Source organism: Hibiscus syriacus, unplaced genomic scaffold, assembly GCF_006381635.1.
Source record: "Hibiscus syriacus cultivar Baekdansim isolate YM2019G1 unplaced genomic scaffold, ASM638163v2 tig00003041_pilon, whole genome shotgun sequence".
NCBI classification, from domain to species: domain Eukaryota; kingdom Viridiplantae; phylum Streptophyta; class Magnoliopsida; order Malvales; family Malvaceae; genus Hibiscus; species Hibiscus syriacus.
The window spans coordinates 658,102-684,151 of record NW_024061960.1 but is presented as its reverse complement, the minus strand read 5'-3'; the positions used below and the strand labels follow the sequence as shown (position 1 = coordinate 684,151).

Sequence of the window (26,050 nt, the reverse complement as noted above, 5' to 3'; positions counted from 1 at the left end):
GTACTGCTCTTTCATTGCCTTCTTTGTTTCCCTGTTAGCTTCTTCTATTTTGTGGTTCCTCCACAAATCTTTAACTAGAGGAATATTTTTGTTCCTTATCTACTTTTCTCCATGAGCTAAGATCCTTATGGGTTCTTATTTGTATGTTAAGTCTGGTTTGATTTCAATTTCCTCTGGTTTAACGATATGCAAAGGATCTTATCGATATTTTCGGAGCATTAACACATGGAAAACGTCATGGAACTTACTCATTTCTAGTGGTAATACTAGTTGATATGTCACTGGACCAAATCGTTTCAAAATTTCATAAGGACCAATGAATCTTAGACTAAGTTTGCCTTTTCTTCCAAAACATAATACTTTTTTTCCAAGGTGAAACCTTTAAAAATACCTTGTCTCTAACTTCGAACTCAATATCTTTCATATTAAGATCTGAGTACGACTTTTTTCTGTCAGAGGCTTCTTTGAGATTATCTTGAATTATCTTTACCTTATCCTCTACTTCTTAAACAAGATCTGTTCTAATGATTTTTAGATCCTCTAGCTCGAACCACTTCAATGGTGTTCGAGATTTTCTTCCATATAATGCCTCGTGGGGTGCCATCTTTAAACTTGATTGGTAACTTTTGTTATAGGCAAACTCAGCTAATGGAATATCTTTTCCCACAAACCTGCAAATTTCATATTATAATCCCTGAGCATATCTTCTAATATTTGGATAATCCTTTTCTGATTGTCCATCTATTTGAGGATAGAAAGAAGTACTAAAGTGTAATTGAGTTCCCAATGCTTTAGGTAATGCACTCAAAAACCTTGAAGTGAACCTTGAATCTCTATCAGACACAATGGATGGAGGAACACCATGTAGTCTATTTCCTTAATATATAAATCTGCTAACTTGTTTAAGGAGTAGTAATTTCAAACTGGTACAAAATGTGTCGATTTAGTCAATCGATCCACAACCACCCGGATTGAATCCTTTTTACTTGGTTTCAATGGTAAACATGTTATAAAATCCATAGTAAACTTTTTTCACTTCCTTTGCGCAATTGAACTTGGTTGGAGTAATCCTGATGGTACTTGATGTTTCGCCTCTACTTGTTGACAAGTTAAACATTTAACAACAAAATCAATAATAGATTGTTTCAAATCAAGCCACCAAAATCGACTTATCAAACCATGATACATTTTGATGCCTCCCGGGTGCATAGTCAAAGGATTTTAATGGCTTACGAAAGTATTTCCTTCTTTAATTACTCATTATTAGGAATATACGCACATCCCTTATAATATGGGTATCCATATGACTTTATTTCAAAGTCTTTTGATTCACCATTTTTAACTTGTTTCTTCTTTTCCAAGCATTTTTCATCTTTTGCTTGCAACTCCTTAATTCGACTTATCAAAGTAGTCTTAATTTGAAGTTCTGCCACTAATGCACCATCTTCTTGCAAATTCAACTGTGCATTCAATGCTCTCAATACAGAGAATGTTTTTCGGCTAAGTGTGTTTGCTACCACATTATCCTTTCCCATATGATAATCGATGATTATATCATAATCCTTTACATCTCTATCCACCGTTGTTGTATCAAATTAAGCTCCTTTTAATATAACAAGTATTTCAAAATTTTATGATAAATGTAAATATAACACTTTTCACCATATAAGTAGTGACGCAAAATTTTTAAAGCAAACATTATTATAGCCAACTCTAAATCATTAGTAGGGTAATTTATTTCATGAGTTTTGAGTTGTCAAGAAGCATATGCTATCACCTTACCTTCTTGCATTAATACACACCCCAAATAGTATGGGATGCATCACTATATATTACAAAATCTTTTTCAATTTCTAGTTGTAACAAAATAGGATCATCTATTAATATCCTGTTTAGTTTCTCAAAACTTTCCTGATATTTATCTGTCCAAACAAATGACACATCCTTTCTCAATAGCTTAGTAATTGAAGCAGCAATCATTGGAAAGTCTTTTACAAACTGCCAATAATAACCAACTAATCTCAAGAAACTTATCAACTTAGAAATATTCATAGGAGTTTTCCACTTAATAATTGCTTAAACCTTTTTAGGATCAACCCGGATCCCTTCAGCTGAAACTATATGTCCAAGGAAAGCTACTTCGGGTAACCAAAATTCACATTTTGACAACTTTGCATATAGTTTCTTTTCTTTGAGAATCTAAAGAACTATTCGAAGATGAGTATCATGATCCTCTTTGGTTGAAATAAATACAACCACAAATTGATCTAAATATAGTTGAAACACACAATTTATTAGATCCATAAAAGTTGTTGGTGCATTCATGAGCCCAAATAGAATTACTACAAACTCATATTGTCCGTATATAGTTCAGAAAATTGTCTTTGGTATATCGTCTTCTTTGATCTTCAATTGATGATACCCCGATCAACTATCAATTTTAGAAAATACTGCTGCTCCTTTAAGTTGATCAAAGAGATCATCAATCCTTGGTAAAATATATTTATTCTTCACTGTCACTTTATTAAGTTGATGGTAATCAACACATAATCTTATTGATCCCTCTTTCTTTTTCACAAGCAAGACTAAAGCTCTCCAAGGTGATATACTAGGTCATATAAAATCTCGATCCAATATCTCTTATAATTGAGTCTTTAACTCTCCATGTTATGCAGGAGACATCCTGTAAGGTTTCATTGATATTGGTGTTGCTCCAAGAAGCACATCAATACCAAATACCACTTCTCAATCTAGAGATAATCTTGGCAATTCTTCTGAGAATACATCTAGAAATTTTCATACCGTTGGTATATCCTCCATATTTTATCTTTGTTTCCTTATTATTTACCACATGAGCTAAATATATTATCACTCCCATGTGATAATAACTTTCTATAAGTTACAGCTGATATCACATTGCTCGGATAATTCGACCTTTTGTGTATAAATATTATTTATGAGCCATATGGTCCCTTTAAGATTAATCTTTTCAATCGATATTTAACCATAGCATCATATGTCGATAACCAATCCATTCCTAGAATGATATCAAAATCTTGGAATGGTAATTCCATAAGATCAAGTGAGAATTCTACTTCTTGAATCTTTATAGGACATTTTCTACATATTTGACTTACTTTGGCACTTTGCCCTGTTGGATTGATAGCAAATATTTCACTCGAAATTAGTTCTAATGAGATATTTCTTTCAATTATTACTTTAGAACTAATATAACAATGCGTAAAGACTAGACCAATCAATGCAAATATAGGTTTTCTAAAGAGTTCAAGTGTGTCCGCTAATATCTCTAGATCATCTCGATCATTAGCAGTCTTGATATTATATACTCGAACAATAATCTTGCCTTTCCGATTAAATGCAGCCTCAAATACTCTTTGTTTGTCACATTTGTTACCTCAACCTTTCTGAGGTGCTACTACTGACTGATTTGGGTGAAGCTCTGGATAATTCTTTTTAAAATGATTAGTTTTCCCACAATATTAGTATGTTCCTCCACTAAACCAGCATTGACCAGAATGTTTCTTTCCACAGTGTTAATATTCTAAAATAGGAAGAAATCTCGAACCTCGAGTATTTACAGTAACTGTCTAAGCCTGCTTTGACTTTCCTAGAGAATATCCCTTTTTAATTGGAGATGTTGAAGCTGCAGGAATTTTCTGTGAAAAGCCATTACTACATTTAAATGATGGTGTAATAAAAGCACTTACAGTCCTTTTACTAGTTTGAGCCTTTTTCTCTATATTTTCCTCAAGGTGTATTTTTTCATGGAATTTGCTCAATTTACAACTTCTTGAGAAGCAGTAAAATTGTAAGAAATCAATATCATTTTTATTGAGCATCCAACCCAGCAAATAACCTGTCAACTCTGGATTTTTTTATTAGAAGGAACTTTGCATCAAATCGGCTCAGTCTTGTGAACTCACATTCATATTCGTAGACTGACCTGCCAGACTACTTTAGATTCAAGAACTGTTGCCTCATTGCATCAATGAACACATCTCTAATATATTTTTCTTTGAATTCCTTTAGAAATATTCCCATGTAATATATTCTAGAAGAACTTGTGCAGTGACTGTATTCCACCACACACTAGCTTACTCCATCATAAGAGATACAACTCCCTCCAGCTTTCCTTGATCATCACAAGGAATCCTACTCAACATAATTTTTATATCATTCAACCAGTAATCAGCAACCATTGGATTTGCATCAGTATCACCCCGAAATTTTGGATCTTTCATTTTCCTCAATTCCTTTGGAACTGATAATGGTGATCGATGATTTATGATAGCATCCAATGCCTGAAGAAATAAACCAAGATCTTGTACAAGCATATTCTGCTGATCTTGAGCAGGTAGCTCTACATTCTGCTCTACAAGAGGTGGATTTTGATTTACTGCATTACTCCCACTCTGTGCAGGAGTATTCTGCTCAGTTGTTCGATGAGATTCTTGATGATCTGACATCTATTAAAGTCACAATCATCTAACTTTAGTAAGAAGTAACATTACTAAATAATAGGCATCAAAGTAAATAAATATAAGTAATTATAACATCCTAATGGCATGTATATGATCCCGACTCACTACAGACCCAACTCATGTCTAGAATTGGCTATACTTGTAGCTTTGATACTAATAAATGTAATACCCTTACTCGTATTTAATTCTCAAATACGATTCAGAATGTCACAAAAAAATTTCTAGCATTCAAATTTAAATCATTTATTGTTTTATCAAAGAACATCAATTTCTAATTTTCTATCAACCAAACTAATATCGATTTCAAGTAGTAACTTAACAGTGTATAATTATAACATATAACAAATAAAAATGTCTATATTCTGCATAAACTAAAATTCGTCTTAATACTCATTTAATTTTAATTTTACCAAATCGTTAACCTATATTCCATTTTTATGACTATCATAATTTGTGTACTATTCATTAAAACTATTATCAAGTAAACCATTACAAACCTGTTTTAAGCCTAGTTTATACCAAAATATCATTAACACCTATATATATGTCAACTAGAAAATCAAAATACATCGGAAAGATGTCATTACTGATACTGGAGATATACTCATTGATAGGTACGATGTTGAATACTCCTTACTCTGATTTTTTTTTTATTTCTACCTACGCGTGAGAATTATCACACGCTAAGTATACACTTAATGAGGCAATCATGGTAATAGTCAATGCAATACAACACATAAATATAAATAAATAACAATTCTCAATGCATTATGATCACTTCACTTGTATTCCAATCATGTTACTAATTATTATCATGATATAAACCACATATAAATTTTTTTACCAATATACTTGTCATTCATTCAAAACTTTCATAAGTTTATTCACTTGTTTATCATTTATTAACCAATAAACTATATCCCAAACATAAGCCTATGAAAACCCTAGGTACACGAGCCAAATATGTACTGAATTGCTAATACACATAAGGTCGTGCCCACCATAATACACACAACGTAGTGCCCACCATATGCACTAAGTGTCCTTTATATACATTATGGCTAAGATTAAACCATGAAGTTATTTGTTTACAACTTTACTCTTATGGAGTTCCAAAATTATTATCTTGTCTTTTTTAATCCAATGGCTAAGATTTAACATGTAAATCAACTTAAATTCAATGGTCCACATTAAATCTTATCATTTTAAAGCATGAAAAAGATATTTTTCCCTTGCTTTATCATCTAGCAAAATTTCTTGAATTTTCAATTCGATCTGATTATCCGAAATATTTTTTGAACTTTCACACTTTTTATCTTTTAACCCAAACTCCATACTAAAAATTTGAGTGGCACCAAAACATCATTCTTGAGGGTAACTATTCATTTACAAGACAAAAATATATACTTTTTAAAATTACCTTTTTCCTTAAACTTTCCCAAGTTTATACTTTAGCCACCAAACTATCATCTTATTCATTTTGGTTACTAACCAAATTTTTGGGGTTTACACATTATCTCATTTCCAATACTATTTTTTATTCTCATCTTCCTTTACAGACCCAATCATTTCTTTCTTCCACTTCCATACTTGAACCTCGTACTTATAATGATGACATCGAAAACCCTTTATGAATTAAGGCAATGCAAGAGGAGATTCAAGCATCAGAGTCAAACAATATATGGAATGTGGTACCTTTGCCATGCGTGGAAGTTCCCATTCGATGTAAATGGGTGTACAAAGTTAAGTATCGGACTATGTGGAAACATTCTCGCTTGTTGCTAAGTTAGTCGTAGTGCGTATTATTTTAGCTCTGGCCTCCTTGCAACATTAGCCTCTTGTTTCAGATAAATGTATATAATGTCTTTTTTCAAGGAAATTTAGTTGAGGAAGTTTATATGTAGCTTCCTGAGTGATTCTGCAACTAGATAAGAGTGCAATTTGTAGATTGTAGAAGTCTATTTATGGTCTCAAACAAGCCTCCAGGAAGTGGAACATGAGATTAACTGAAGCCTTAGTTTATGTTGAGTATGTTCAAAGTACGTTTAACTATTCACTCTTTACAAAAAAAAAAGGGAACTAGCATAGTGATCATGCTTATATATGTTGATGATTTGCTGATTACTGGTAATGAAGCTGCAATGATAAACGAATTAAAAGGAATTTTGTTGCCTTCTGCAGGACAGTGCCAACTAACAGCCTACTGTGATATTGATTGGGCATCTTGTTTGATGACCAGGAGATCAATCACTGGTTTTTGTGTTAAACTTTGAAACTCCTCGGTTTCTTGAAAGTCAAAGAAGCAGAGTACCATAGCAAGGTCATCAGCAGAGGCAGAATATAGAAGCATGGCAATGGCAAAAACTGAAATTGTATGGTTGAGAGGGTTATTGATGGATTTGGGAGTGAAAGACTTGCAATCAACTAAGTTTTACTGTGACAACAAAGCAACATTACAAATTCCAGCAAACCTAGTGTTTCATGAAAGGACAAAGAACATCGAAATGGACTGTCATTTCATTTGGGAGAAAATACAAGGAGTTATATATGCATATGTTTCATCAGCAAATCAATTGGTTGATAATCGATTGGTTGATATCTTGACCAAGGCTTTAGGAGCACATCAACATGCATATTTACTCTCCAAGTTGGGAGTCAAAGATGTCTTTGGACTACCAACTTGAGGGGGTGTTGAGAATAGCTTAGAATATTTAGTTAGGTTGTTAAAGTTTACTGTTTATAATTTGTTAGCATTCAATTTGTAATTAGTCAACAAGTTAATTCTTTCATTAGTGTGTATATGAAGATAGTGTTGTAAAGTATTTGGTTGGCTTGAATAATAATGACAAATTCTTTTACACGTGTTATTTTATACGGAAGTTTAAAAAATGTTTGATTCAGTTAATGGTAAAAGAAAAAAGTTTAATTAATTCAGTTTTGGGGAATTTGTTCTGTTTGATGGTCGAACCAACCATTTGAACACCATCACTCTTAACGATTGTGACTCTTTGTCTAAACCAAAAAGATTAAACAGTCAACGACCGACGAGTCAAATTTATTCATGTAACCATTCTCATATCCTTTGACTTATCTTTAATTCTTTATTATTATTATTTTCCTACAAAATAAGGTTACATGATAATAGTGAGAGTAGGGATGGGCATGGGTCTGCTTCTGGTCAATCCGATTCGACATGAAAATATAAGCATTTCACTTGAAATTATATTCGATCCGTGTTTAGGGTGACTTCACTCGATCCAAAACTTGACCCACCTTTTGAGATAAAACTCGAGCCTGAACTGATCTGACCGGAAACAAATATATATAATATTATTTTTATTCAATAAAATAGAGATTTAATTGAAAAAATAAATTAGATAGATGTATTATTACAATTATCCATAAATATATAAGGTATAATTATATTATTTTTCAAATCGAATCATATCAAATATTTTTTATCCTAAACTCTAACATGATCCAATAAAATTATATCGAGTCGGAACGCAGATTCGATCCCGTGTTCTTCCCTAAGTGAGAGTATCATATATTCTATTGCATAATCATTTGATATTGTTAATTTTAATACATATTAAATATTTAAAAATAAAATCGGTAGAGTAGGCATTAGTGCCATCGTCCCTACGGTAATGCCTTCCATCTTTTCAATGGTAGAAATAATTGGTCACTTTATCTGTCACTTCTCTCGGAAAAGTAAAAAAGAAAATTAATGCCTCCAACCTTTGTCTCGGTGTTGATTCTCATTGGAACGCTTTGCACCTTCTTCTACATCTTTCGCACTACCGTATTCCGCCAAAACCACGACAAAAATGGCCGGAAACTACCACCGGGTCCCTGCGCCCTACCGATAATCAGAAATATCCATGTGCTTGAGAAGCTTCCACACCAAAGCCTTCACCATCTAGCCAAAAGATACGGTCCCATAATGTGACTAAGGCTAGGCTCTACACCAACAATCGTGGTGTCATTACCTGCGGCAGCAGAACTATTCCTCAAAACATATGACCTTGTTTTCACTAGCAGGCCTAAAATGCAAGCTTCAGAATACTTGTCTTATGGTTCCAAGGGCATGGCTTTTACCCAGTACGGTTCCTATTGGCGAACTGTTCGGAAATGATGTACTTTGTGTCTCCTTAGTGCTTCCAAAGTTGAAGATTTTGCACCAATAATGAAGGCGCATCTACGGTCATTAGTTGAATCCGTAAAGAAGTCGGCGGTGGCGGGAGAGGTGGTGGACCTTAGCGGAAGGGTCGGTGAGCTTATTGGAGATATCATGAGTCAGATTATTTTCGGTCTAGCCAAGGATCATGGATTCAACTTAAAGCCGCTAATTGATCAAACCATTCATCTCCATAGACTCTTCAATATTTCAGATTTTATTCCTTATCTTGCTCCTCTTGACATTCAGGTTTGTCTTTTTCCTGTCCAAACAATGGTGAATTCTCTGTGATGATGAACTAATCATTTTTTTAATTTTCCTGAGTTAACCTTAATAGGGAAAGTATTTTTAAATTAAACTTAGGGTTGGTGACTATCCCCTTCTATATCGTACATCCTCAGGGAATAGGACGAAGGCTTAAGAGGACAAGTAAGTTGTTTGATATAGTGTTCGAGAAAATAATTGATGAACATTTGCACGGAACCGATCTCGAGGGTCTAAAACCTCACAAAGATTTCGTTGATATGATGATTTCCATGTTGAATCAACCAATGAACCCTCACGACGAAGAGCAACCCTACATAATTGAAAGAAACAACGTCAAGGCTATATTATTGGATATGACTGCTGCTTCATTTGATATTTCAGCTGTCGTCATAGTGTGGGCATTTTCAGAAATTCTAAGGCATCCGAGTGATGATTCGTCTCCAACAAGAGTTGGAGGCCGTGGTTGGAAGGAATAGATCTGTTGAAGGATCAGATCTATCAAAATTGTTGTATTTAGATATGGTTGTGAAAGAAAGTACGAGGTTACATCCAGTTGCTCCGTTCCTAGTTCCACGCGAGTCCATGGAAGATGTTATTGTTGATGGATATTTCATACCAAAGAAATCGAGAATCTTGGTGAATACTTGGTCGATGGCTTGAGACTGGAGTATATGGTCGGAAAATTCTGAAGAATTCTTACCGGAAAGGTTCATTGGTAGTAACATTGATCCCCGAGGACATGATTTTGAACTCACCCCATTTGGATCAGGTCGTAGAGGATGCCCTGGAATGCAATTAGCCTTGATCACAGTGCGTCTAGTTCTAGCTCAACTAATCCATTGCTTTGACTGGGAATCGCCTGATGGGATGCAGCCTAATGAACTGGACATGAGCGAAATCTTTGGCCTCTCATTGCCAAGGGCTAATCATTTGCTTGCAAAGCCAACTTATCGTCTGCTTGAATAAAGCAATGTGAAATAAGCGTCATCTGCTTGAATGTTGTGGTGGCTGAGCAGCCTGTTTCAGTTGTGGTGTTGATATCATTGAAGCGTCGTGCATATGCCATTTCCACAACGTTTCATGCCTTTCTTATGGTGATGCACTTCTTTAATGCACCGATTGCAGAACAAATTTTCCTTATTGTAATGAACATGCTGATAAAGGGTGTTCAATTGGTCGGATCGAACTTTTAAAATTTCATTAACGAAATTTTTTTCTTTAACCTTTAATCGAATAAAAAAAATTCGAAAAGAATTAACTGAACCGAACAATTTTCGATTAATTCAGTTAACTGACTGATTTTGAATCGAATTAATTGATAACTGAAATTTGAAAAAAAAATCACTAATCGTTAACCGACTGAATCTAAAATTAATCGAAAAAACTCTGATTTAATCGGTTAAATTAGTTTTAACCTAAGTTTAAATATCCCTAAATACGATACAACCTAGTTATTTCTCTCTCAGTAAAGAAAGGAAAATATTTAACGTAGAAGTCTCAATATTAAACTTCAACCATGCAGTCTACTGAATTTTCTTTTTATCAAAAGATACATGTGTTATTTTATTCTTAAGTTTAATTCTTTCATTTCATAAAATAAGATCATGTAAGGAAAATTTTAAAAACGTTTAATTAAATAGTTTAGAAGAATAAAAAATATAAATAAATATCACAGTTAGCCGTGCAGGATAAACAGTGTCGATGGCCAATGGTGGATTTATGCTCTTATCTATCAAGAAATTCAAATTTCCTTATAATAGTTATCTATTTTTTATTGTGTGCATCATGAAATTTAATTTGTGTTCATTCTATTGTAAATAATTTATGTTGTTGACAAACGTTGTCCATCTTCACAAACATTTATAGATATGTCACTGTTAACCAGGCCGATAGCTGAACTTGGGCAGGCCTGCTCAGGGTCTCCTCCTGCTTAGGGGCCAAAATTGAATCTCACGTATAATTAAAAATGATAAATTATTTATTTAACTACTCATATATTATTTTATTTATATTTTTGATTATCTAATTATTATTATTTTTAAAATCATACTAAATGTTACATTTTATTTCTAATTATTATTATTATTGATTATCTAATTATTATTATTTATTTAACTACTCAAATTATTTATTTAACATACAAGAAGAATTTGCAAACAACAAAACAACATTTGTAGATGACAAACTAGAAGACTGAAGGACATATAAACCACCGAACCTCTTATCAATCCCCTTCATCATGCCACTTGAGGGATCTTGAAAAAGGCAAAAATCAGGATTAAAAAAGAATTGCACAATTCATGTTTTGAGTTAATTTGGAGAATGACAGCAAATTGTGGTTAAATTCAGGAACAAACATGACATTTTGTAAAACAAAATCAGGAGATAAGGCATAAGAACCAGTATGAGTAACTAAGGTTTTTTTCCATTCGGGAGATAAACAAATCTAGAATGCAAGCCATAAGCAATAAGATAAACCAAGCTAAAAAGATCTGAACAAATATGGTCAATAACACCAGTGTCTAATATCCAAGTGTGATGCTTAAAAGTATAAGTAAAAGTACCTGCTGTATTGACTATTGCATCAAGTAAGGTATGGCTCATAAATATACCGGTAAAGAGGACAGAGGATGAAGCGGAGAATGTAATCACATTACAAATATCCCATTGAGAACGCTGAGAATCAGGAAACGCCTCAAGTTGATAACTCTCGTCCATAAACCCAACCTTATTTTTGGCGAGAAATACGATTCGTAAAGAACGACTCCAGATATTGTAATTTTCAATATCAGTAAGTTGAAGTGAAATTAAATAAATTCTAGGGGTGAAATACGATTCGTAAAGAACGACTCCAGATATTGTAATTTTCAATATCAGTAAGTTGAAGTGAAATTAAATAAATTCTAGGGGTGTAAGAAGGATAAAGATAAAGAATGTGGTTGTGATCAATAATCTCAACGATTGTCGGAGGCATGATCGAAAAACAAAAAAAAACAATGAACAAAAGACAAACGAACCAAAGAATATAGAGTAATCGTAAGACAAAAAAAAGAACGACCCAACAAATGCAACCCAAACAACCTAGTATTTGATATCATGTTAAGAAACTAAACCCAATTGAAAATATTACTTCATGTATTTCATCATCATAATAATATTTACATACTACACTATTTATATAATACAAAGTAACAACTATAATATGTAACTAATTGATTACTAACTATTATAACTAATTATATACTGACTAGCTACATATTATCTCAACAAAAATAAATGATATTTATTTTTATGTTAATATATATAAATTATATTGTAAATAATATTTAATAATAATATTCACATAAAAAATATTAAATAAATTATTATAATATTTTAAAAATAATAATAATATTTGCACATAAACAAAACCCATTTAATGGGGAAACAAACTGATTATTTATCTTTAAAAAATATTATTAATCTCATATTACTCAAAGTCGAGAATAAATATAAAATATATTAAATATTTATAAGATAATACACTGTATAAATTCGGTGGCGTAGTGGAGGCATTAACGCCACGTCCCTCGGTGATGCTTTTGTATTTTCAAAGGCATAAATTTCTTGCCGCATGTCTCAAAAAAGATAAAAATACTCCATATTGGGAAGAATTTCTCTGTCACTTGACTCAGAAAAATAAAAATAATGTCTTCATCTTATCCTTGGCGTTGGTTCTCATTGGACGCTATGTTCCTTCTTTACATCTTTCGCACCACCGTATTCCGCCAAAACCACGACAAAAATGGCCGGAAACTGCCACCGGGTCCCCGCGCCCTACCGATAATCGGCAACCTCCATATGCTAGGAAAGCTTCCACACCAAAGCCTTCATCATCTAGCCAAAAGATACGGCCCCATAATGTCACTAAAGCTAGGCTCTATACCAACAATCGTGGTGTCATCACCTGCGGCAGCAGAACTATTCCTCAAAATCCATGACCTTGTTTTCTCTAGCAGGCCTAAAATGCAAGCTTCAGAATACTTGTCTTATGGTTCCAAGGGCATGAATTTTACCCAGTACGGTTCCTATTGGCGAACTGTTCGGAAATGGTGTACTTTGCATCTCCTTAGTGCTTCAAAAGTTGAAGAATTTGCCCCAGTAAGGAAGGCGCATCTACGGTCATTGGTTGAATCCGTAAAGAAGTCAGAGGTTGCGGGCGAGGTGGTGGACCTGACCAGAAAGGTCGGCGAGCATATCGAAGATACCATGTGTCAGATGATTTTCGGGCAAGATAAGGATGATGGATTCAACCTGAGGTCCCTAATTGATCAAACCATGCATCTCCATGGACTCTTCAATATTTCAGATTTTATTCCTTATCTTGCTCCACTTGACCTTCAGGTTTGTCTCTTCCTTTCCCAAACAATGGTGAATTCTTGGTGATGATGAATAAATTTAACTCAGGTTGATGACTATCCCCTTCTATACCGTACATCCTCAGGGAATAGGACGAAGGCTTAGGAGGACGAATAAGTTGCTCGATGTGGTGTTCGAGAAAATAATTGATGAACATGTGCAAGGAACAGATCCCAATGGTCTAAAACCTCGCAAAGATTTCGTTGATATGATGATTTCCATGTTGAATCAACCAATGAACCCTCACGACGAAGAGGAACCCTACATAATTGAAAGAAACAACGTCAAGGCTATATTATTGGATATGACTGCTGCTTCATTTGATACTTCAGCTGTCGTCATAGTGTGGGCATTTTCAGAAATTCTAAGGCATCCTCGAGTGATGATTCGTCTCCAACAAGAGTTGGAGGCCGTGGTTGGAAGGAATAGACTTGTTGAAGAATCAGATCTATCAAAACTGTTGTATTTAGATATGGTTGTGAAAGAAAGTATGAGGTTACATCCAGTTGCTCCGTTCTTAGTTCCACGCGAGTCCATGGAAGATGTTATTGTTGATGGATATTTCATACCAAAGAAATCGAGAATCTTGGTGAATACTTGGTCGATGGCTCGAGACCGGAGTATATGGTCGGCAAATGCTGAAGAATTCTTGCCGGAAAGATTCATTGGTAGTAACATTGATCTCCGAGGACATGATTTTGAACTCATTCCTTTCGGATCAGGTCGTAGAGGATGCCCTGGAATGCAATTAGCCTTGATCACAGTGCGTCTAGTTCTAGCTCAACTAATCCATTGCTTTGACTGGGAATTGCCTGATGGGATGCAGCCTAATGAACTGGACATGAGCGAAATCTTTGGCCTCTCATTGCCAAGGGCTAATCATTTACTGGCAAAGCCAACTTATCGTCTACTTGAATAAAGCAATGTGAAATAAGCTTTAATATTTATTGTCAAATAAATTAAATTGTAATGGAAAAGCTTAAAGTAGATGGTTGTTGTTTGATATTTTTAATTGTAGTTTTCCAACCATCAAAATTTATATATATTTTACTAATAATAAGTTGGTCCAATAAGATGAGGAATCAGATCTCTTAAGCATGGTCAGAAATTTAAAATTCTAACGTTTGCGAATGAAACAAATTAAATTAGGAGAGTCATCTTCGTCTCTTTAGTATTCGATCTGAATTAATCGATCAATAGATTGGATATAGGTTATTATACCAAAAAAATTACATATATTTTAGCGAAGGAAATAATACAACTGTTTATGGGTAACCAGACTTTTTCTCCGGATCGGTTACATGACTCCCTTCTTAATTTGTTTTTGAAGCAATCAGGTAGCTGTTTACCTCTTTTCTTTACATTTTAGCTTTTATTTTTTATTTTTATTTTCTAAAACAGAATCAAGCTTTTTCTTCGCACAGAAAAAATAAATTAGAATATTCGCCGAATGACAAAATATACAAAATGATTGCTTCAAAGAAATAAAAAGGCAAGAACAAATATTCGATTACACTCCAAGCAAAAATAACACCAAAAACAAATGGAACACCATACACTCACCAAGACATCACTACAAGTTTCTATAGACCATTAAATCTAATAAGTTCAAGCATCACTTCTTGTTCATCTCCCCCAATACTAAAATCGAGTTTTTTTCGCTAAGTCTCAAGCTCGATTTGCTTCCTTAAAAATATTCTTTCTTTTTTCTTAACTTCTACTACACGACTGTTGGACAAGCTAGTATCCACTTCATCTCTACAATCAGTGGCGTCCACGCTACAAAAGGCATCATCTCCCAAAAGATTGTCTGGCACTGTATGCTCACTGTCCACAACATCTTTTGCTTTATCTAAAATTAATTGAGCAACAACCGAGCCTTCCAGTTTAACATGATTACAAACCAACTGATCGACCAGATTCAGCCCATCTACTTTATCATTACCAGATCCAGGTAATGAATTTCCCTCGATTAAGGGAACTGCAATTACAGACAGCGGAAATAACCCCGTCCATTTATATTTGAATTTCAAGACGTGCACCCATAACTTATCAAAATTAGCTACAGGTTGAAATCCTAGTTTCATGAGAAAAGCCTTGTTACATAGGGCCAATTTCTTTAACTCCAATCCTCCATTTTCTATACCATGTTCCAATTTACAATGTTGACACCGCTTTTATCATTTGTAAAGCCCCATATAAAGCTTCGAATAATCCTTTTCATATCCTCACACACGCCTTTCGGAATCCATGAGGTTTGCATGGGATAAGTAGGAATCACTTGTAAAATTACCTTAGCAAGAGTGATTCTAACCGCAAGAGAGAGAGAGTCTTAGCCGCCTAGCTCGACAGCCTACTTTTTATCTAATCGATTAAATAGGAATAGGTACATTTAGTAACTCTGGTGCACCAACGTGTAGTCACCAGTTTTCATCCCTTACCTTACATCATCATCATCATCATTATTATTATTATTATTATTATTATTATTATTATTATATTGTTATTTTAAAATATTAACATTACAAATCCAAACCCATTTACATACCCAATACCTAACACCCAAAACCAGACCCAATTGCAAATACAAACCCGAGTCCAAACTAAAAAACACTAGCCCTACACCTAACTAACCCTAATCCTAATATCTTCAGCCACCACCAACGAGGATCTCCACGTCGCCACCAACAGCTGTTCCGGCCAACGTAACAACCCCTGCCAAGAAACCAACAACCCAAAGTCATCATTTCTCAAAAAAAAAAAATCAGGCTCAACAGTAGCAAATCCAACAAAAATCAAGGGAATGTTAAGGCATTAAATTGTCTTACCAACCCGATTGGGAGGCCATTTCCTGTCATACCCATCATCAACAACCATGCACAAAATGTCAGAATGCAAATTAGTTTTTTTTTTTTAAACTTTTTTCACAGTAAGATGGGTATAAAACCCGAAAATCACTTGTAAAAAAATATCCCCTTTTGGTATTTTTGGAAAAGCAATAAAAGCCTTAAAGGTAATTTTTTTGTAGTTCGAATATGAAAAGTTTTTTCCTTCTCAGTTCGAATATAAAATATATATCTATATTTACGGAGAAAAAAATAGAGGGAAGGGGAAACTATACCTCAGGGGGAAGTTGAACCGAAGGGTTGGTTCGTCTTTGCGGTGGTCGGAGTGGAAAAAGCTGAAACGTTGGGAGCTTTTGGGGTGATTAAGAGTAGTATTTGGTGGTTTTAACCATGGATCAAGGCTTAGGAGTGTAAATCGGAGAGAATAGTGTCGTTTGGGGCCAGTTTATGAGTATTGGCCACCGTGTGGTGGTCGAAATAGTGGTCGGGACGGTGGCTGAGGGGCCGACAAGGGGTCGATCGAGAGAGAAGTAAGGGGAGGTTGAGAGTGTTTTAGATTTTTTTATGAAATGGGTTTAAAATGAAAAAAGAGAGGAAATAAATGTGTTTTATAGGGAAAGTTAGGGGTTAATCGCATTTAAGTCCCCCATAGTTAGCCATGATTTTGCATTTTGGTCACATACGAGGACCAAATCTGTTATTTACCCTTTTTTATATTGAACTCATTTTTTTATTTTCCCTTTTTTACTCATGCTATGTATTGATTGATATAATTGTGTTCATGTCCCCTAGTTTTAGTGTGCTTTTGCATTTTGGTCACATGCAATTATTATTTAATTTTATTCCAATTTTGGTTGGACTGGTTTTGTAATTTTTGCATTTTTATTTAATAATGTATTTAGGATTGTAAAAATAAATAATTATTATTCAATCCCTATAGTTTCAACGTTTTTATATTTTGGTCACTAACCTGTTTTTTTATTTTGTTTTGATTTAGTTACTCATTTTTTAGTTTATTTTAATTCGATCCTTTTACTACATGTTTAATTTATTTTAATCCCTATAATTTAATGACAATGTGATCTAGTCCCTTATATTTAATTTGTTAGATATGATTAAAATTCATGTTTGTTTGTTTATTTCTTTTTGCATTTTTTAATATTTGATTGACAATTCAATATACATGGTTACTTTATATTTATATTTATTTGATTTAGTTCGCCCTTTAGAATTTGTCCATGAATTAGGATATTTAAACTTAAAATTTGATTTAGTAATTAGGTTTCACCTTATTTTTGATTAGGAAACAATTAGATTCAAGTTTTTACATAAAATGCTTGATTACTCGAGTCGATAGTTCGAATCCCCAAATTGTTAATCATCGACTAATTTTAAAACTTATTTAGTTCAACCCCTTAATTTTAATAGTTAATTAGAACAATTATTAGAACCTTGATTTATTGGCTAGTCCTTAAATTTTAAGTATGTCATCACCCATTTTATTTTATAATATATAGTCTATATAATATGTGGGCATAATACATATAGTATAGTTTAGGCATTGAATGCATGATATCATATAGTTTCATTTTTGCATAAGATAGTTTACATATTATATAGTTGTATATTAGGTAATATAGTGTATTAAATAATAATTGCATGATATTAGTTCATGTAGAATTGCATGTTATTAATTCATGTTGCATTGCATGTTATTCATGTTACATTAGGTATTAAATAAATAAAATTGTTACATTGCATATTATAAGGTTCATAAGTAGTAGTCCATGTCATTTTAATTTCACTTGCATATTAGTATTTATTTTTGCATTAATATAGGTATATTTACATTTGATTTAGATAGGCCCAACGTAATCCCACTTCATATTACAATAATAAAAAATAAGAAAACAAAAAAGCCTAAAACTACTCCTCTAGTTGTCGGTTTTGATGTAATTTTGGGGGGGAAATTGTTTTGTTTTGAAAGTCAAACTAAGCATTAAATTGGCCCAAATTTTTAGGTGCTTACATCACCTATCCAACTTAAAGAAAACCAAACAAATCCCAACCATCGATTGGCTCAGATCCAATGGCTAGGGAGGCTTCAATCCAAGTGAAACAAACACATATATATGGACCCTTGTATGAGAAATTCGATCCAAAGGCTCACATGGTGTCACATCATCAATCCATGGAAAAGAAGCACAAAGACATCTAAGCCATTGGATCCATGTTGTCTTCTCTAAAGGACCCAAGCATCATCAAAACCACCGCCGGCAACGCGTCGCTGGGGCGTGTGACTCACGCGTCAGTTCGGTTGAATCCACCGCCGTCCACCATTATTTATGGCCATTTCGAAGCATGCAAAAATAGGAAAAAAATTAAAAGCAAGGAACATTCCCGAATCCAAGCTCATTCTAATCGATTTTTAGCGAGAACGGTTAGATTAAGGGAAAAATCATCAGTATGAATAAGGAGTTTGTCATTAGCATTAAACAGAAGTAATCATTCACCAACAATAAGGAAAAACTCACCAATCATCAAAAGTTTGAAAGAAAGTGAGGGAAGAAGCCTTACCCTCGTCGGAGGGAGGCACGCCTTTTTGATGAGTTTTCCTTTTATTTCTTTTTTTCGATTCAAATATGTGTATTTTTTAGGTTTCGAGGTGATCGACCGACGGTGATTGTTGATCGGAGTTAAAGATGGCGATCAGAGTTTGGCCCGTGTCGGGTTTTGGGTAGACTGAGAGGTTGAAGTGGGTGATTTCTATTGAAACGGGATTTAGTTTAGGATGTAATCAAGAACATTTGAGTTTTGTTTTTTTGGGAGTGTTCTTGGGGTTCTTGGGTTTAGAGAGGAAAAAGATTGGTTTGATCCAAAAGAAACTATTTTCGGGTTGTTTTTGGTGTTAATGGAGAATCAAACTTGATTTTGGAAGATGAACATTTGATATTTCTTGAGAACTATCGGTGTTTAATCTTTTAAAAACAAATTTTGGATGAGTTTTGGTGTTTGTATAGGATCTAGCATGGGTTTTTTTATGAACAAAAGATGAACATGAATAACACTGGATAAATTTGGGGGATTTGTTGGAATTTTTGGTTGGAGGGCTAGAGAGAATTTGGAGGAGAATACATTTTTTGGAGGTGTAATAATGAGCTTTCTTGTAATTTTTGGGCTATTTGATTTATTGAAACCCCCTACATTTAGCTTTTTTACTTATGGTATCTGTATTTCCATTTATTTTATTTTAGTCTCCAATGTTTTGTAATTTGTACTTCGAATTTTAATTGAATTCAACCTAGTCACTAATTTCTTTTCAATTGCCTTGAATCTTTTATTGAATGTGTTTAATTATTAACATCAATTATTAATTTGTTTTAAAATGGTCACTTGTTTAACTGTAAAATAAAACATTTAGTTTTTTTAATGTTTTAATTTGATCACTAATATTAATTGACCTTTGTTCTTTTAATTAAGCCTTATATTTTAAGTTCTTAGGTTTTAATTAAAACCTTAGTTTAGGTTCCTTAATTAGAAATCAAAGTTTTGTAATTTCCTTCTAGGATTATGTCATGGTGGGAGGAGAAGGGCGAGAAAACGAGGAAGAATAAGGGCGAGAAAACGAGGAAGAATTAGGGCGAGAACAAGAGGAAGAATTGGGGGAAGAAATGCGAATGTTAGGGATTGAGCAAAAGAAATTAGGGATTGATGCACGTGAGAAAAGGGTTAATGATTTACCTGAAGATGAGCAGGCCAATATGGATCATATGTTGTTGGAGCAGGCCTAAGAAGAATGAGAGCAGCCCGAGTCTACTAATCCAATATCTGCAAAAGAAGACAAATTATTAGTAGTTGTTATATTTTGTTAGAAAGGACAGCCAACTGACAATCCTTCTGTTGTCCTTGTAACTAAATAAATTGGCTGAATGGATATTTTTCAGTATGTTATGAATAAACAAGCATTTTCTTCTCTGAATTCCCTCTAATTTCTCTTTATTCCTATTACCTATTACTCGATTTCTCTTCTAATCATCTCAAACCATAACAATTGGTATCGAGAACCTTAATTCCTGGCAATTTTTCAGTGGGTATGCCAAAGAAAAACCAGAGTATGGCTAAAGCTGATTTTTTTGCACTTCAAAAGCAAATTGAAGATTTGGCTGCGTTAGTGAAGCAAGGCCAAGATGATGCTAATCCACCTAAATGGTGGGAAACCCAGGAGAGTCGAATCAGTGCATTGGAATCAAGAATGTCTATGAATCAGGGTTATGTTGAGGAGCTACTGAGGATATTAACTGGCAGAAATGGTGAACAAGAGCAGTCTGCTGGTGATCAGGTAAACACTCCTAATAACTCTAAAAATGGGGAGAAAAATCCTGTTTTGGTGATTCTAGTGAAGGATAAATCAAGATTCACTAATAAAACTGATGAACCGGGGATTTTGAAAGATAAGCCTTATGTTTGTTTAGCCCTTAAGAATAGTTCGAGGTCTGAGAATCAAACTGGTGAAAACAGTAACACTAGACCTATTATGCTTGGAATGGAAGCTGAAAATAGGGGACAAGGGGGTTCTTTTAACAGTGTAGGAACTATGTGGCATAGACCCAAAATTGATTTGCCATTATTTGAAGGGATAAATCCTAAGGGGTGGCTGCAGAAGTATCTTAAATATTTTTCCCTATGCAATGTTCCTGTAGATCAGAGGGTGGAAGTGGCTACTATGTATCTTACAGGAAAAATAGAAATATGGTTTGATGGATATATTATGCAGAACCATAATGTAACATGGCATGAGTTTGAAGCTGATATGTGTCATAGATTTAGTGATAGGTCTTTTTCTGACATTGTGGAGGAATTCACTAAGCTTACTCAGAAATGATCTGTTGAAGACTATCAAGAAAGGTTTGAGGAGTTACAACCACACATGCTATTATAGAATCCTACTTTGGGTGAGGATTTCTTTGTGTCACTTTTTATAAGTGGACTTAGAGAAGACATCAAGCATAGAGTAAAAGCTTTAGATCCTAAAAATTTATCTGAGGCATGCAAACAAGCTAAGCTTTATGAGTTATCTGTGGAGTTTGAAAACAGAAAGTTGAGACCTTCCTTTAAAGTCCCACCCTACCCAAACCCCATTAATACTTCCAAGACAAATTTGGTGCCATTACCTACTAAATCCACACCAATTTTCAATCCTAAACAGAATCTCCTTGATTACAGAAGGCATAACAACCTTTGTTTTAAGTGTGAAGAAAAATTTCAGCCAGGCCATCAATGTAAAACAAGAAACTTAAATATGATGATTGAAGAGGAGAATATTATTCCTACAAAATCTTTCCCTACTGACTCAGACCAGCAGATAGTGCAAGAAGAGGAAAGCTTAGAAATATCTATGAATGCAATTACTGGGTGTATCAGCCATAATACTTTGAGGATTCAAGGAACAATTCAAGGCAGACCTTTGAACATTCTGATTGACAGTGGCAGTACACACAGTTGTTTGACACCAGAATGGGGTGATGCTGGAATTCAAGTTCTAACTCCCTACCCTTTAGCGATTACAGTAGCTAATGGCAACAACTCTATAGTTCAGCTAGATGTAATAAGGTGGAGTGGCAGATGCAAGGACATTCATTTATACACGACTTTAGACTCCTTAAATTGGGAGGAAGTGATATGGTTTTAGGGGGTGATTGGATGAAATTATTTAGTCCAATTTTGATGGAATTCAATAAGATGACAATGAGTTTTGAACATCAAGGTGAAAATATTATTATACAAGGACAACGACCCTCACTGCTTTTGCAGCAGATTTCAGGTGCTACTTTATTGAAAATGATAGCATCTGATGCAGCTATTTTGGGGCATGTGGTTCTGCTGAGTATGACTGAGACTCCTAAGTCAGTTCCTACAGTTCTTAAACCTCTTTTAAAGAGGTATCATTCTATTTTTACTGAACCTACAAGGTTACCTCCTACAAGGACTAATGATCATGATATTCCTCTCAAACCTGGCTGTAGTCCTATTAATCTCAGACCCTACAGATTTCCTCATAATTAGAAGACTGAAGTAGAACAACAGATTGCTAAAATGTTATACTCCTCTATTATTCAACCTAGCATGAGTCCCTTTGCTTCTCCATGCCTTTTAATTAAAAAAAAAGGATGGCACTTGGAGGTTTTGTGTTGATTACAGACAATTAAACAATCTTACAGTGAAGAATAAGTTTTATATTCCTGTGGTGGAGGATATATTAGATGAGCTATATGGTGCTGTTTATTTTTCCAAGATTGAATTAAGAAGGCTATTGGCAAATTAGAATTAAGGAGGATGATATCTAAAAAAACATTTAGAACTCATCAAGGGCATTGTGAATTCAAGGTAGTGCCTTTTGGTCTTACTAATGCCCCAGCTACATTTCAAGCATTAATGAATGATTTGTTTAAATCATTTCTTAGAAAGTTTGTTTTGGTGTTGTTTGATGATATATTAGTCTACAGTAATTCTATGGCAGAACATATTAATCATTTGTAATTGGTTTTGGAGGTTTTGAAAGCCAATCAGTTATTTGCAAAACTATCTAAGTTTTTTTTGGACAGACCCAAGTGGAGTACTTGGGACATATTATTTCAGCAGCAGGAGTAGCAACATATCATACTAAGATAGAAGCTATGAAGAATTGGCCTCTTCCTAAATCTTTAAAGTCCCTGCATGGACTTTTGGGTTTAACTGGTTATTATAGGAGGTTTATAAAAAACTATGGTTCTATAAGTAAGCCTTTAACTCAGATGCTTACTATGGACAGTTTTCATTGGTCTTCTGCAGCTTTGAATGCTTTTGAAAACCTAAAACAGGCTATGTGTGTTGCTCCTGTTTTAGCTTTACCTGATTTTACTAAGAGTTTCTATTTAGAAACTGATGCTAGTTCAGGAGGTATTGGTGATGTGCTATCTCAATAGGGCAGACCTATTGCTTATCTAAGCAAGGCTCTCAGTCCTAGACATGGTGCCCTCTCCATTTATGAAAGGGAGTATCTTGCTATTTTATTAGCAATTTCTAAGTGAAGGCATTATCTAGAGAGTAAACCCTTTATTATTAAAACTGATCATGAGCCTCTAAAGTATATATTAAAGCAAAAATTGACCACCACTATCCAAAAGAAAGGGCTGAATAAATTACTGGGGCTTGATTACTCTATTCAATATAGAAAGGGTAAGTTAAATATGGTGGCAAATGCTTTGTCTAGGCAATGGGAAGATCATGGTCAACTGATGGCTATGGGGACTACTTTGATCATTCCTAGTTGGGTGGCAGAAGTGGAAGGCAGTTATAAGGATGACAAATTGGCTGTTGATTGGATCAATATATTAATTGTGAATGCTACAGCTGATCCTAATTGGAAATTTTCCAAAGGAATACTAAGATTTAAAAGCAGAGTTTATATTGGTTTTAATGGGTCTCTTAGGCTTCAAATTCTGCAAGCATTACATGATTCCCCTCATGGGGGTCTTTCAGGCTACTTACCAGAGGATAAGATCATATTTTTATTGGCCTGGGCTTAAAAATATGGTAGCTACATATGTCAAATGTTGTTCAGTCTGTCAACAAACTAAGGTGGAGCATGTGCCTAAACCAGGTTTGCTACAACCCTTACCTATTCCTCAACAAGATTGGGAGGTGGTTACTATGGATTTTATTGATGTATTGCCTACATCATTTAAGAAAAATTATATATTGGTTGTGGTGGATAGATTTACAAAATACAACCATTTTATGGCATTGTCCCACCCCTACACTATTGATGAGGTAGCTAAGTTGTATTTGGATAATGTCTACAAATTATATGGTCAGCCTAAACTAGCTAATTCAGATAGAGATAAAACATTCACTAGTCTCTTTTGGAGAGAACTAATGAAGCAGTTTGGTACTACTACACTATTCAACACTACTTACCATCCTGAGACTGATGGTCAGACAGAAAGGGTAAATCAATGCGTTGAGAAGTATCTAAGGGGGCTGTGTTTTTTTCAACCAAAGTAATGGGCTAAATGGTTGCCACATGCTGAGTGGTGGTATAATACTTCCTATCATACAACCCTAAACCTAACACCCTTTCAAGCTCTATGTGGCTATAAGCCTCCTACAATGGTTTGGCAGACAGAACCAACATTGCAATCGGTGGGAGAACTAATGAGGAGTAGGGAAGAAATCAGGCTTATTGTAAAACAACAATTAGAGAATGCTGCAAACAAAATGAAACAGCAGGAAGATAAAAAGCGTTCTGAAAGAATTTTTACAACAGAGGATTTGGTTTACCTGAAACTACAACCGTATCGTCAAACATCCCTTGCCCTGAGGAAGAATCTAAAGTTAGCAGCCAAGTTTTACGGGCCTTACAAAATTTTAGAAAAAATAGGGAAGTGGCATATATACTTGACTTACCAGAAACATCTCATTTTCTCCATGTCTTCCATGTCAGTTTGTTGAAGAAACATATTGGAACTACAACCACAACTTTGATAGAACCTCCTGTGGCAGATGAAGAGGGTCAATTTCGCATAGAACCAAGTAAAATATTGGGCAGACGAATTGTAAATCGTAACAACCGACCAGTTACTCAGTTATTGGTAAGATGAACTAACCTCGATGATTCAAACGATACTTGGGAGGATTACTCTATTCTCCGAGGCCAGTTTCCCTCTTTTGATCCTTGGGGACAAGGATCCTCTCGATGGGTGGGTATTGTCATGGTGGGAGAAGAAGGGCGAGAAAACGAGGAAGAATTAGGGCGAGAACAAGAGTAAGAATTGGGGGAAGAAATGTGAATGTTAGGGATTGAGCAAAAGAAATTAGGGATTGATACATGTGAGAAAGGGGTTAATGATTTACCTGAAGAGGAGCAGGCCAATATGGATCAGATGTTGTTGGAGCAGGCCCAAGAAGAATGAGAGCAGTCCGAGTCCATTAATCCAATATCTGCAAAAGAAGACAAATTATTAGTAGTTGTTATATTCTGTTAGAAAGGACATCCAGCTGGTAATCCTTCTGTTATCCTTATAATTAAATAAATTGGCTGAAGGGATATTTTTCAGTATGTTATGAATGAACAAGCATTTTCTTCTCTCAATTCCCTCTAATTTCTCTCTATTCCTATTACCTATTTCTCGATTTCTCTTCTAATCATCTCAAACCATAACAAATTATTTCCTTTATCATATTGATTAGAAACACATAAACATAAATTCATAAATTGATTAAAAATAATATTCTTTTATTCCTAAATATTGAAAGGGATGGTCTTAAAATAACTAGACATTCATGTTTAATATTTTTTTCGAATAAATAAATATTCTATTAAGTGATCATCCAAAAAATTGAATATGTTCACTAATTTTAAATAAAATGGTAGATGTTTGCTCATATGTTAAAATTGCTAAGGACACGTTGTTTGATTAACGTTGAATGCTTGGCCTTCGTTCTTTAAATCAAGGAACATCCTTATTCTTTAGGGTTAATTTTATAATTATGTACAAGAGTTTTCTATTATAAATAGAGATGTAACCTAAACCTAGAAGAATTGAATAAAAATTTTCTATGGCCGCCTAGGCACCGAGGACGTAAGCACATTGCCGAACCTCGTTAAAATTCTTGTGTTCTTTCGTTTACTTTGCCCGATTTATCAACACATCATCAAAAGAAGGTTGACGCAACAATTGTAAGATCTGTTGATACTGAGCCTGAGTGAATGTAGGATCAAAATTCACAACTGGAGAAAGAATATTTGGAGGCACAACATAATGTCTATCAGTAGTAGTATGCATCATAGTAGAACAATCTTTCTTCTAGGAAAAACG

At 34.3% G+C, this 26,050-nt stretch overlaps 1 protein-coding gene and 1 pseudogene across 1 annotated transcript; both read left to right on the top strand.

Annotated features, from left to right (window-relative positions):
• Nucleotides 1–8,479: 8,479 nt before the first annotated feature.
• On the top strand, nt 8,480–9,925 carry LOC120168278 (annotated as a pseudogene).
• A 2,711-nt stretch (nt 9,926–12,636) lies between these two features.
• On the top strand, nt 12,637–14,276 carry LOC120167641 (cytochrome P450 CYP736A12-like). The gene is made up of 2 exons (XM_039176593.1): nt 12,637–13,332; nt 13,433–14,276. The coding sequence occupies exons 1-2, from the start codon at nt 12,637–12,639 to the stop codon at nt 14,264–14,266; spliced, it is 1,530 nt and encodes a 509-aa protein (XP_039032524.1). The 3' UTR covers nt 14,267–14,276.
• The last annotated feature ends 11,774 nt before the right edge of the window (nt 14,277–26,050 follow it).